Source organism: Abramis brama, assembly GCF_963993115.1.
Source record: "Abramis brama genome assembly, chromosome: 5".
Classification (NCBI taxonomy): Eukaryota; Metazoa; Chordata; class Actinopteri; order Cypriniformes; family Leuciscidae; genus Abramis; species Abramis brama.
The window spans coordinates 6219708-6231433 of record NC_139967.1 but is presented as its reverse complement, the minus strand read 5'-3'; the positions used below and the strand labels follow the sequence as shown (position 1 = coordinate 6231433).

The 11726-nt window shown below is 34.3% G+C and overlaps 2 protein-coding genes across 3 annotated transcripts; one reads left to right on the top strand and one right to left on the bottom strand.

Moving 5' to 3' along the window:
- Window positions 1–816: 816 nt before the first annotated feature.
- Window positions 817–3830, top strand: LOC311082621 (uncharacterized protein). Its single transcript, XM_084113564.1, has 3 exons — window positions 817–868; window positions 1010–1090; window positions 1816–3830. The coding sequence occupies exons 2-3, from the start codon at window positions 1028–1030 to the stop codon at window positions 2221–2223; spliced, it is 471 nt and encodes a 156-aa protein (XP_083969690.1). The 5' UTR covers window positions 817–868; window positions 1010–1027; the 3' UTR covers window positions 2224–3830.
- Window positions 3821–10599, bottom strand: rchy1 (ring finger and CHY zinc finger domain containing 1). 2 transcript variants are annotated; one of them, XM_084113559.1, is made up of 8 exons: window positions 10532–10599; window positions 9941–10060; window positions 8591–8706; window positions 8366–8444; window positions 8178–8281; window positions 7225–7254; window positions 6860–6980; window positions 3821–5796 (listed from the first exon to the last, which is right to left on the bottom strand). In XM_084113559.1, the coding sequence occupies exons 1-8, from the start codon at window positions 10583–10585 to the stop codon at window positions 5752–5754; spliced, it is 669 nt and encodes a 222-aa protein (XP_083969685.1). In that variant the 5' UTR covers window positions 10586–10599; the 3' UTR covers window positions 3821–5751. The 2 variants fall into 2 exon arrangements, with proteins under 2 accessions (XP_083969685.1, XP_083969684.1); XM_084113558.1 differs by having other exon boundaries at window positions 3821–5573.
- Between the last annotated feature and the right edge of the window lie 1127 nt (window positions 10600–11726).

Here is an 11726-nt window from a genome sequence, read left to right as displayed (position 1 = left end):
CTGAAATTTAAAGGGATAGTCTACACCCCAAAAAAAGTCTTAATTTACTCAACCTGTTTGACTTTATTCTGCAGAACCGAAAAGATTCAATGGAAGTCAATGGGGTCCAACATTGTAGATCTTTTGTTCCACAGATGGATTTATTGTCTGCTTAGGTAATCTCAGTGTGGTGTGAGATTTAAGGTTTTATCTTTTTATTTTCATGTAAAGCACTTTGGGCAACCTCGGCTATATAAATAAACAAAATAAAGAAATAAAATCATACAGGTTTGGAATGGCATGAGTTTGATTAAATAATGACAGAATATTCATTGAAAATTTACAGGCTTGTGTTTGTGATTTTATTCCACAGTTTGTGCTTTGTGTTGATTAAAAATAACGTTTTGACTGGTTTCCTGCAGCGTTTTTGTCCTCTGACTGGAATCTCGCTGTAGGCTGTTCCTGTCACACTGCGGCTGCTCTGAACATGTTTTCACCACAGACACGATAATGTGTTTTCTTATAAAAGCATTTGAGGGTTTTAGATGAACTCATATTTACCATAAGAGTTCTCAATGACTAGCCCTTGGGTGTGTTCTCAATTAAGTCCAACCAAACAAAACATGTTTACTGAAATGATCAAATCAACTTCTTTGATAACCACATGATCTCTTAAGCGGAGGTCTGACTTCCGTCTAAAACCTTGCAAACCAATTGTGAAATTACAGAGAAAAGGAGCATAAACACATCAAAGTTTTGACACCAAACGTAAATTTGTCCATGTGTGAAACACTAAACCTCATATAAAAGTGCTCAGTTCTGTTCAACTTTCAGTGCAAGACTGTCACACCTCAAATATCCTTGCGTTTTTCCGAGGAGCTTGAACAAGGTAAAATTTTTAACAATTTATACTTTCATATTGGATGATTTTTTTAATCATGTGTTCCTTTAGTAATGCTGTAATCTTATTGTCTATTATGTGTCCATTATATGTACACATTGTTTTATCAATTTTCTTTCTCTAACAGAGAGAGACGTTTAATAAGAGATGGAGGGTTTGGGACCAGCACTGTTTGGATTATTTTTAGTGTCTTTCACAGTTTCTAAACCGGTAAGGACACTTTATATTTTAATTTCACAACCAGACAGTCTCATATTAAGCATGTTTACTTCGTGGAACTAGGTCATTACAGTATTTGTGTCCTTACTTGTTTCCCCTTTTTTAATAACATTTTAAACCAAACTCTTTCTGATTCCCTGTATAAGGGAAATCATGGCAATTTGTATTGAATTTAGGCTACTTGCACATTTATCATTAGTTACAAATTTGTGAAATGGATCGCCAATCCTTTACCTCTGTAAACATGTTTAAAGCTTGTCTTAAAGAAGCTTAAACTACTTTTTAATTAAGTTTGAACCAATCCATTTAGGGTTTTATTTTCATTAACAATTCGATTTTGTTTTATTTCCTTTTTTCTATGATATTTTATCTGTGTGTAACTAAAGCACTCTATATAGTGCTTTACAAATAAATTGTGATTTTATTTAAAAAACACTTGCCCTTGGCTTCATAGACAAGGCTTAAGCTATAGTCCCAGCCTAAAATGCATGTTTGAGCTGTTTTAACTGAAAGTAACTTGCCCTGACGTATCTTAAAATGTCACTACTGCTGTGCATCTTGAGATAAAACCATGGCAATGTTTTTTTTCTAAGGCACGTTTATAAAAGCTACTTAAATGTCCTAATTGATCTAAGACCTAATCCTGGCTTAATCCACGCCCTGTCTATGAAACCGTACCTTAATCTGATGATTATCTATGTGCAATCCTCTGACAGGTTTGTCTGCATCACCAGCTGGCATTATCCAGTTCTGAATCCTCTGAATCAAATGAGTCGAGCTCTTCGGAGGAGATCACGGTACAGAGAACCACAATAGCGAGAACCACAATAGTGAGAACCACAATAGCACCCATTGTGCTGAACACCATGAGACCGGACATCCTGGAGGACAACCGAACCAGTGACCATACTGCACATCCGGGCTTTGTGCTGACTACACCTAACCCTGGCAACACGGAGCAAAAGGTTGTGGATTTGGGCCTGGATACAAGCCTCGGTCCTCCTCAGCCAGGGCCGGCTGTGCCAGATCTCGTGTCTCCAGACGTCACCAGCCCAGAACTACGATGTTACACGGTAGATCTCACCAGTCCTGCGCCCAAACCTGCCAGAGGAGATAACATTTAATTAGCCAGCATGCTTTTATTTTACTTGACTTGTCTATTCTTAAGAAATGTGATGGTATTTGTAGCAGGCTTAGCTATAAGAGGTTGACCAACCTTTTATCCCTCTGCAACCTTCTGAATCACACTAAAACTTTCATGTGTTGCATTTGTTAAAATGGTGTTTTTCATTAGCATTTTTTCATCATTATTATTAGTTGAAACAGTATTTAAGAAATATGAAATGGTTATATAAAGCAGAAGACAAAGATACATCCTGACGCTCATAAGGGACAAGAGGTTTTTCAGAAACTTTGCAAATTCAAAAGTAATAAAAACATACAAAATAATATAGTAAAATCACTTCATTTTGACTAATAAAACATTGGGTTATAGAATGATGACATTTGTGAGCTTTTTTTCCACATTTAAAACGCGCAACAATTTGGCTATCAGGCTATGACTCATAATGGGTTCAATGCAAATTAAGATAATTGCACAAAAATAATTCTAATAATTATAATGTTTCATCTAGAAGATTTCAAAGCATAAATGCAGGTCATATTTTTGATAAAGCGCTTTAGTCTCCCATATAGCTAAAAATGGCACTATACTTTTAATGTAACTAATGTATTACTGATTCTTGTGGCTAAAGTTGGCAACATGTTTACTTGGTTAGTCACTCGCCCCTGGTTTCACAGACAAGGCTTAAGCTATAGTCTCAGACTAATATGCATGTTTGAGCTGTTTTAACTGAAAGCATCTTGCAACGACATATCTTAAAATAGGCTACAGTTGTCAAGTGGATCAAAACATTTCATCAAAGTTCTACATGAATTTTGAACAATACCCGTTCTTGTTTTAGGACAACTTTGATTAACTTTTTTGATCCACTTCAAATGTTGACTAATAAGGGCCATTGATTTGTCTCAAGATGCACACCACCACTATATAAAGGAGGCACGTTTATAAAGGTTAATTGGTGAATGCTAGTCTCATGGTAACAGATGTAGGCCTATATTGTCTAATAATTATGAGATAAAAAATTACATCAATTTGGATTTTTATATTAGTATTTTTTTATTTTTTTGGACTAAGTATACACCCCTAAGGGGTCATCTCATAATTTTCTCCACCACCATGTCTCTTTAGGGGCCCAGTAGTAGACTTGTCATAATTTCTACTTTTCATGACTTACCAATATTTATTTTTTGCTTATTGTGTCGGAAATGAGCTTTTCGTCTCGAATTTTAAACTCAACAATATGTCGTGTGAACGGACACTTTTAACTTGACACGTTCTAAAACTAGACGCAAGAACAAGTCGAAACAACAAGTCTGCCTAGTGGATGATTGCATAGAAAAACAATGGAAATCTGACCAGTGGAATGCAAAAACGCGTTCTGTGTGAACCAGCCCTAACACTACTGTCTGCTGTTAACGTTTCTCATGCAGCTTCTGCTAGCTCATACTGAGAGTAACTGCTCATTCGCTGTATAAGAGCCAAAGTTGTAATTATAAATCCATTCATATATTCAGAAATGGGCATAAATACATGAAAATTTAAATAAAAATGCAAAATACCTCAGTTGAAATGTATCAAAGTAAAAACCAGATACTGCGTAGCGAACGTTTTTTTTTTATTATTTAAATACAAATACAGTATTTTGTATTCGGAAAATAAATACACAAAATACATGAAAAATGAACCATTCATTGAAGTATCACTGTCGGGCTGAAATCAAGGACCTATTCTGAATGCAAACAACACTTTGGTGTTCACAACTGCTTAGAAACTTTTGTTTTTATTTCACTTACCTCTTCCCCTGCCCAGTAAGAAATCATTTTTTCACCATCATTGCTTCTCTAACAATTACTCAGTAACACAAAAACAATTATTTATCGAATGACATGTATGTTTCAGACATTTATTGATTCAATTTCTGTTTAGCATCACCAAATCTTCAAAAAGACTGGCTTTAAGTTGTCGTCTGTGTGCAAGATGCCAAATAGAAGCCATCTCTATACTTATTTCTGACCAGGTTACACTGCAGCCTATTGTGGTGAAAACTATAAATCACATGCAAAACTGTGGGAACAATATGTTACTCATAAATGCTTTTCTAAAAACCTGAGGTATCCCCATGAGTCATGATTTAGTATGGTAGCACTATTTGACTGTTTTCTTACTTGGATTATTCATGATAGATTGTTTTATTCTCATCCGAATTGCTTCAAACACAAATGCTGTATGCATGTGAATAACACCACTCTGAAATCAGTCGTTCAAATGACGTCATCTCAAATATAGTCATTCAGGTTAAGAAAAGCACATACTGTCTCCTACGACTGAAAGCCCGATGAACTTCATTCACTGCTGCCAGCAAAACAACAAATGAATAACCCACCGCCGCAGGAACAGGAGATACTGCAGAAGTTATTACAGGATGGTGCAACCCAATCTGACAGAGCGGCTCTGAAACCTGCAATTCATGAAGTGTGGCCACCATTGTTTCTGAGAGCAAGTAAGGTGGAATAAAAGCACACTTCGGATAAAACTAGTAATTTCATTCTCAAAAAGTCTGTACTACAAATATCAACAATATCTGGAGTCACGCTCAACAAAACAAAACGAAAAAATACAGAGTATTTCTAGAAGGAAAACTTTAGGAAAATAAGATTACTTACATTTTTTTTATTAAATGAAATGTGCAATGCGATCACGCAATGTGATCATTTTATTTTATTTTTGTAACACAATGCTTCTTTCTTGCCCAGCATTAACCAATAAATAAGCATTAAATCATTTTAAAATGAACAAAGTTCAGAAATGATGTCCACATTCATAAATAAAAAAAATATTCTTGATAGATAATGAGGATTTAGTAATCAAATCAGATTTTCAGATATTATCTTTAACATTTGTTATGACACACAATGCATGTGGAAAATTCAAGAAATGTGTATGTTGCAAATCTTACTGCGCTAGATCAGTTGGTTTCCATCACAGGAAATTAAAAGTGGGAAAAATAATTCTCATCCAGTTTAATCCAGCAAAAAAAAAAGTAAAGAAAAAGAAAAAAGAGAGCAGTTGTACAGACATGGAAGCAGTGAGAGAGAAGAGTTTGTATTTCTATGCACAGTCAGTTCTGTAAAAGCTTAACTGGGAGATGATTCGAGAGCCTAAACATCAGTCGTGGTTCTGTGTGTCGGTCTCTTCTTCTAGCGGCTGCGGTGCAGGCTGTCGTGGGTCAACAGCGGGGGGCGTGATGAGACCCCCGTCCTGTGCCGTGTTGTAGGAGCCACAGGTGCTGCACTTCATGCCCAACACGTGGAAGGACACCGTGCAGTGAGCCTGGCAGTCGTTGCATATGATCTGTGGACAAACACAAAGTCAAGTTGACTTATTGGGGAAAATCTCTCAAAAATAGGTCACATTTCACAGTAAAATCAAGGAAAAGATAACTTGTGGCGCTCTAGCGGTTAATAAACAACACTGCATGAGTCTTGCATTGTAGCCGGAGCTACTTCTCTCCGTTTAAGTAGATGACGAGTCACAGGAACCGGGACACTCCGCAGCGGTTGTCGTCCCGCCCGGTCTAAAATAGTCCGAATATAAACACTTATTAGGAGAAGACAAAAACACGGTTTGGATGATGTACTCGCTCATTATATACGTTTTAAATTTTGAAGAAAAAAAAAAAAGTTAGTCTTGGTGTACCTTAAAATAAACAAATCGTAAAGAAAATTAAGCCAATTGAATGAAGCCAATGTTAGGGTTATTTAGAATTGTTGCATTGTGACCCATGGTTTTGGGCATTCCCATTATTACTCCCAGATTCTCATTTCTGTAAAATAGTAAAAGTACTATAATTACACTGATTTAATAAAAAAAAAAAATTAAAGGCAAATTCTACGATGAGGTAAAAATAACAAAATTCTTTCTTTTTTTGCATTATAGAAATGAGAATGCAATTTTTGCTTCAGAAATGAGAATTGGGAAACAAGAGAAAATTGTTATGAAAACATTAAAAATCATAATGGTCCTACAAGGTGCAATTTTATAATGCAATACAATATAAATATATATAATTATAAATATACCCAATTTAAGTAAAACCACATAAGATTTTATCCAGTAACTAAAACTAGTTACAGTTAAAAAATATATAGTAGTAATAATAATAATAATAAATAAATAAAAGGTTTAAAACATTTCATATAAGATGAAAAACTCAAATGAAAATTAGAAATGTTGCCTTGGAAACAAATTAAGTTGGCCTACTAAAATTACTAAAACTAAACTGAAAATAAATTAAAGCTAAATAGAATAAAACAAACTAATAAAAATGGCAAGCACTAAAATGAAAACAAAACATAAAATCAAATAATATTAATAAAATCTTTTCTTTTTTTTTTAAATTAACTGAATTAAAAAACTAAATTAATAAAATAATTATATTGAGGTTCACATTGAAATGACCAAAGTAGATTTCTCCAATCTGAGCTGTCATCATTTTACAACTGCAGGGTATACGAGTACATCTTACAGTTTCATTAACGAATATTCACTTCTGCGTGTGTTTGCATTGCTCCTCATTTGCATGTCCGTTTGGATTAAGTGTCTGCTCAGTGAATGCATGCAAATGAAGGCTCTGTTACCTTCACTGTAGTGTCCTGGTACTCAGTGGGCATGGGAGTCTGGGCAATCTCCTTATCTCTCTGTTCCCAAAACTGCTTCATGTTGAAGGCAGAGTGCATACACAGGGGACAGCGGTAAGCACTGCGGGACAGACCGCCACATGTAAGCACATCTCTCCACTGTTGAACAATATCCTATACAAGCCTATGACTGGTTTATTGAGTGCAATGAGTGCAAAACATGTGAACAGCTCAGAGAGGCTGATATTGTATATGGCTGTGACACTTATTAAGTTAGAGAAATGTCACTATGAACATATGCAGAATTAGCAATAAGCCATAAGAAGACATTAATACAATAGTCAGAAAACAACAACATTCCTTACCCAGTTCTGCACATGTCATCAAAGCATGTTCTGCAAGCAAAAAGATAGTGTTTTTACATCAAATCACATTCATTTGATAGGGCACCAGATGATACACACACAGAGACTTTAAATATTTTATTTCGGTTACACTTTATTTTAAGGTGTCATTGTTACAGTGTAATTATATATTTAAGTACTGAGTAATAATAATTAACTACATGTACTTACTATAGGGTTAGGGTAGGATTAGGGTTTGGTTGAGGGTTAGTTGCATGTAATTATGCATCATTTACTGTTATTACTATGGTAAGTACATATGTAACAAGGACACTGTAAAATAAAGTGTTACCTTTTCTAATATATAGTGGCCATCTCTTGTGTTCAAACCTTTAACTGGTAAAAGCCTAAATTAAATCGATCGAGTCTCTACAGAAAATGTTGACTAAACCGCTCGATTCATATGGATTAGTTTTACGATCTCTTTATGAACTTTTTGAAGCGTCAAAGTGTCAGTTGTGTAGCTGTCAAAGGAGGGACAGAAATCTCTCAGAATTCATCAAAAAGATCTTCATTTGTGTTCTGAAGATGAACGAAAGTGGGTTTGGAACGACATGAGGGTGAGTAAATATTGACAGAATTTACATTTTTGAGTGAACTATCCCTTTAACTCAAGTTAGTTAATAGTTAATAGTGCGTGGGGGAAATCTACCACAACTTTGAGCATATGAAATTTCTACAGACACTGCAATATGACATCACACTTTGCAGCCTCTTTTTAAAAAATAATATTTTCTAAATAAAGTAGATGAAAAATGTGAGAATATGCAAACTCTGCATCTTCGAAATGTGAAACTTCTTCGCTTGAGCTTGCGTTTACAGGCTCCTGCATTTGCATATGAATGGAAGTCAATGGAAGGAAAAAGTGTGGTGTGACCGCCTCTAAACACAGCAGATGATCATCAAACACTCACTTGTGTAGCAGATGTCCACACGAGAGCACATGAGCCCCTATTCTGGACGTGTGGATGTCCTCCATACACACAGGGCAGTTCTGCCTAGACACGTTCTCAACACACTGAAACCACAAGCACTGCTTAATATTTCACTAATAACAACAAAATTATCAAGTAACATACAAGAATTTGAAGACTTTTCATACCTTGTGATTATCTTTTAAATCAGTGGCTAAACATAAATTGCACTTCGTACAATGGAAGTATTTCTCTCTTGGGCCAATTCTGAAAGTAACAGAGGAGAAGAAGGTCAATGAGAATCTTATTAAAAGAATTACAAATGTATTGCTTCGGTTGAATAATGAAGGCACCTCTCATTTGTTTTGCATGAAAGTGTGTGCTAAATTGATGAATGTAAATGCCATGCAAACCTGCATATCCCGCAGGGCTGGCAGTGGTACTGCTTCTTGTCTTTGTCAAACAGATGACAGATGTCACAGTAATACTCCCCGAACTTCACTTCACATTCTTTACATGTCTGTTGAGCCTGATGAACACAGAATGAGCAAGAGTTTTAATGTTATCAAAGCTGAAAAGCAAAAGAAAGTAAGAAATCATATTTGGCATTAAGAAAAAGCCTTTTTAGAGGACCATTAAAATGTGTTGCATTTTGACATTTAATGATTTATACAACAACTAGAATCATGATGTGTAATTATTTATTTTGCATTACAGTAATATTTAATTAGATGATGACAAGAATTGCGTGTAACATATACACTGCCGTTCAAAAGTTTGGGATCTGTTAAATGTTTAATAAAAAAAATAAATAAAAAAAAGTCTCTTATGCCCAACAAGGCTGCATGTATTTGACAAAAAAACACAGTTTAAAAAAAAAAAAAAAAAAAAAAAAACAGTAATATTGTGAAATATTATTATTATTACTGCATGTACAGGTGAAACTCGAATAATTAGAATATCGTACAAAAGTTCATTTATTTAAACCAAGTACTGAGTACATATGCATGATTATACTTTTCAGAGGGCTGACATTTCTGTATGTAAAATCCTTTTTTTTATTGATTTCATGTAATATTCTAATTTTCTGAGATTTTGAATTTGGGGTTTTCATAAGCTGTAAGCTTATCATCAAAATTATAACAAATAAAGGCTTGAAATATCTCACTTTGCATGTAATGAGTCTATATAATATATTAGTTTCACCTTTTAAGTTGAATAACTGAAATAAATGACCTTTTGCACGATATTCTAATTTTTCGAGTTTCACCTGTATTTGCAAGAAATACAGTAAAAAAAACTGTAATATTGTGATATATTATTACAATTTAAAATAACTTTTCTATTTGAATATATTTTAAAATGTAATTTATTCCTGTGATGCAAAGCTGTATTTTCAGCATCATTACTCCAGTCTTCAGTGTCACATGATCCTTCAGAAATCATTCTAATATGCTGATTATTATCATCAATGTTGAAAACAGTTGTGTCCAATTTCTTCCAGCATGCTTTGATGAATAGAAAGTTGAAAAGAACAGCATTAATTTGAAATATAATCTTTTGTAACATTATAAATGCTGTTACTGCCATTTATGATCAATTCCATGCATCCGTGCTTAATAAATGTATTAAATTATTCTTTCTTGTGCGTTTGTGGTTACATAATACCCACAAATAATACCCAGACATCTTGACAGATTTTGTGAGATTCACCCAAGCAAATTTTATGATGTTTTAAGAGGCAAGCTTAAATATGACTTTACCTCTTGAATAGTACTGCACGATGCGCATTTGACCTCTCGGACCTTAAATCGGTCCATTTGATGGTTCTCTTCATCATCATGACAGAGTCTGCAAACATAAAACTTCCCACAGCAGGGCGCCTGCAGAGACATACCACAAATATAATAACCCATCACCATCAATGCACATACACCAGCCCGCATATATTACAGCAAACACATCAAACACTCACAGCATATTGACTGATATCAGAATATGTTGTAAGTGCAAATGCAGGACCATAACAAAACCCCTAAACTGCTACTTCTTAGACCATACCGAGCAAAGCAACAAGTCTAAACTAACATATCTTATTTGTTGCATTTAAACCAACAATAATTCGATTTTACTTCATAAAATAATCATATATTACAGCTCAAAAATAGTCAATGGGTGTTCAGTGATGTGTATCCCATACAGTTAGCTAAGTTAGCATATGCTAATAAGACTTGTTTCAATCACACGCTACCGTGCGACCGAGGAAAGTATTTACCAAAACAATCGTGCTAACTTATTGACATTGGCAAGCATATATGAAATACAACGTATACATGTAATGAAATGTCGCTCACTTTTAACAAACAGCTGCGAACATAGTGTACACATCCAACTTCAGTGGCGGCCATGTTTCGTTCAAACGCGAGATAACTTTATTTAACAGTCGGTTATGTATCACGTGTTTATCCCGCGTTCGCATTATAATGTTCATTCGTAAAAAATAAAAATATAAAAAGAAATAAAAGATTAGCTTTGCCTTTTATACAAACTTTTTATAGTTGATTTTAAAATTATTTTCTGTCCGATAAGTTTAGTGTTATTGACGCTATTTTTATGATTTTTACATGACACGGGACAAGCTTTGATGTAAACAATGAATCGACATTTTTGAAGATTACCATGTAGAAGTACATGTAAAATGAAATAGTCTTATAATGAAATGAAATGATGTAGAATTTATAATCAATATAGGCCTACTGTATGTTTATTATCACAGGAAAGTTGCCACAAGGCTTATATCTCAGGGTTTTGAGTCAAACATCCAGCTAAACAAATGTTTAATTACTTAATTACATTTACCGTCTTATTTCTGTAACAGCATTTTGAAAAAAATATTCTGTACTGTAGCCTGCTCTTATAATATTAGATTTGTATTAATATTGTCCCTTTGTTTTTATATAAAATCACCATGCAAATAACATTTGGTGGATCAATCCTTTATTAAAGCTGTAAATAAAAATCAGACCCATTTGTGTGGGTTTGTCACAAACTGAGCACAGTGACAGACGGTGGCAGCATCTGCCCCTCCAAGATTAAAAACCTGCCAAATGTCTTTCCTAAAATGATTGCTTAATCTAATCAACTGTGGGTTTAAGTCCGTAAGAGTCTATAAACCACTGAACATATAAGTATATTCATGTTATATCTGAATATATGATTTATTAAGCTCTGCTTTTGGACTTGATGTTGTAAAACTTGCTAACATGCTCATGATTTGTTTCTCTCTCTCAGATGCTCTTGCGATCTGGAGGGATGTGGATGTGTTTGATGTCACTATTATTTGTTATACAGGATTATTTTGTGTGTTGATTCTTTGTTACATCCTGCTAGACTTTTATATGGAAAAAATCCATTTTTAAGATATAAAATAAAGAGATATAATAAGAATAAAATCAAATCGAACAAAATACAATTGAATACAATGGATTATTTCTACAGAAGAGAATATCTTAGATGTGGATGATGGCAAATATCTTAACGCAAGGTACT

Excerpts from the sequence above, each read along its gene's own strand:
- LOC311082621 (XM_084113564.1), top strand. The coding sequence starts at position 1,028 with ATGGAGGGTTTGGGACCAGCACTGTTTGGATTATTTTTAGTGTCTTTC. Across the intron at positions 1,091-1,815 it reads CTTTCACAGTTTCTAAACCG|GTTTGTCTGCATCACCAGCT; the intron begins GTAAGGACACTT and ends ATCCTCTGACAG.
- rchy1 (XM_084113558.1), bottom strand. The coding sequence starts at position 10,585 with ATGGCCGCCACTGAAGTTGGATGTGTACACTATGTTCGCAGCTGTTTG. Across the intron at positions 8,707-9,940 it reads CGTGCAGTACTATTCAAGAG|GCTCAACAGACATGTAAAGA; the intron begins GTAAAGTCATAT and ends TGTGTTCATCAG. Across the intron at positions 8,282-8,365 it reads ATTTAAAAGATAATCACAAG|TGTGTTGAGAACGTGTCTAG; the intron begins GTATGAAAAGTC and ends TTGTGGTTTCAG.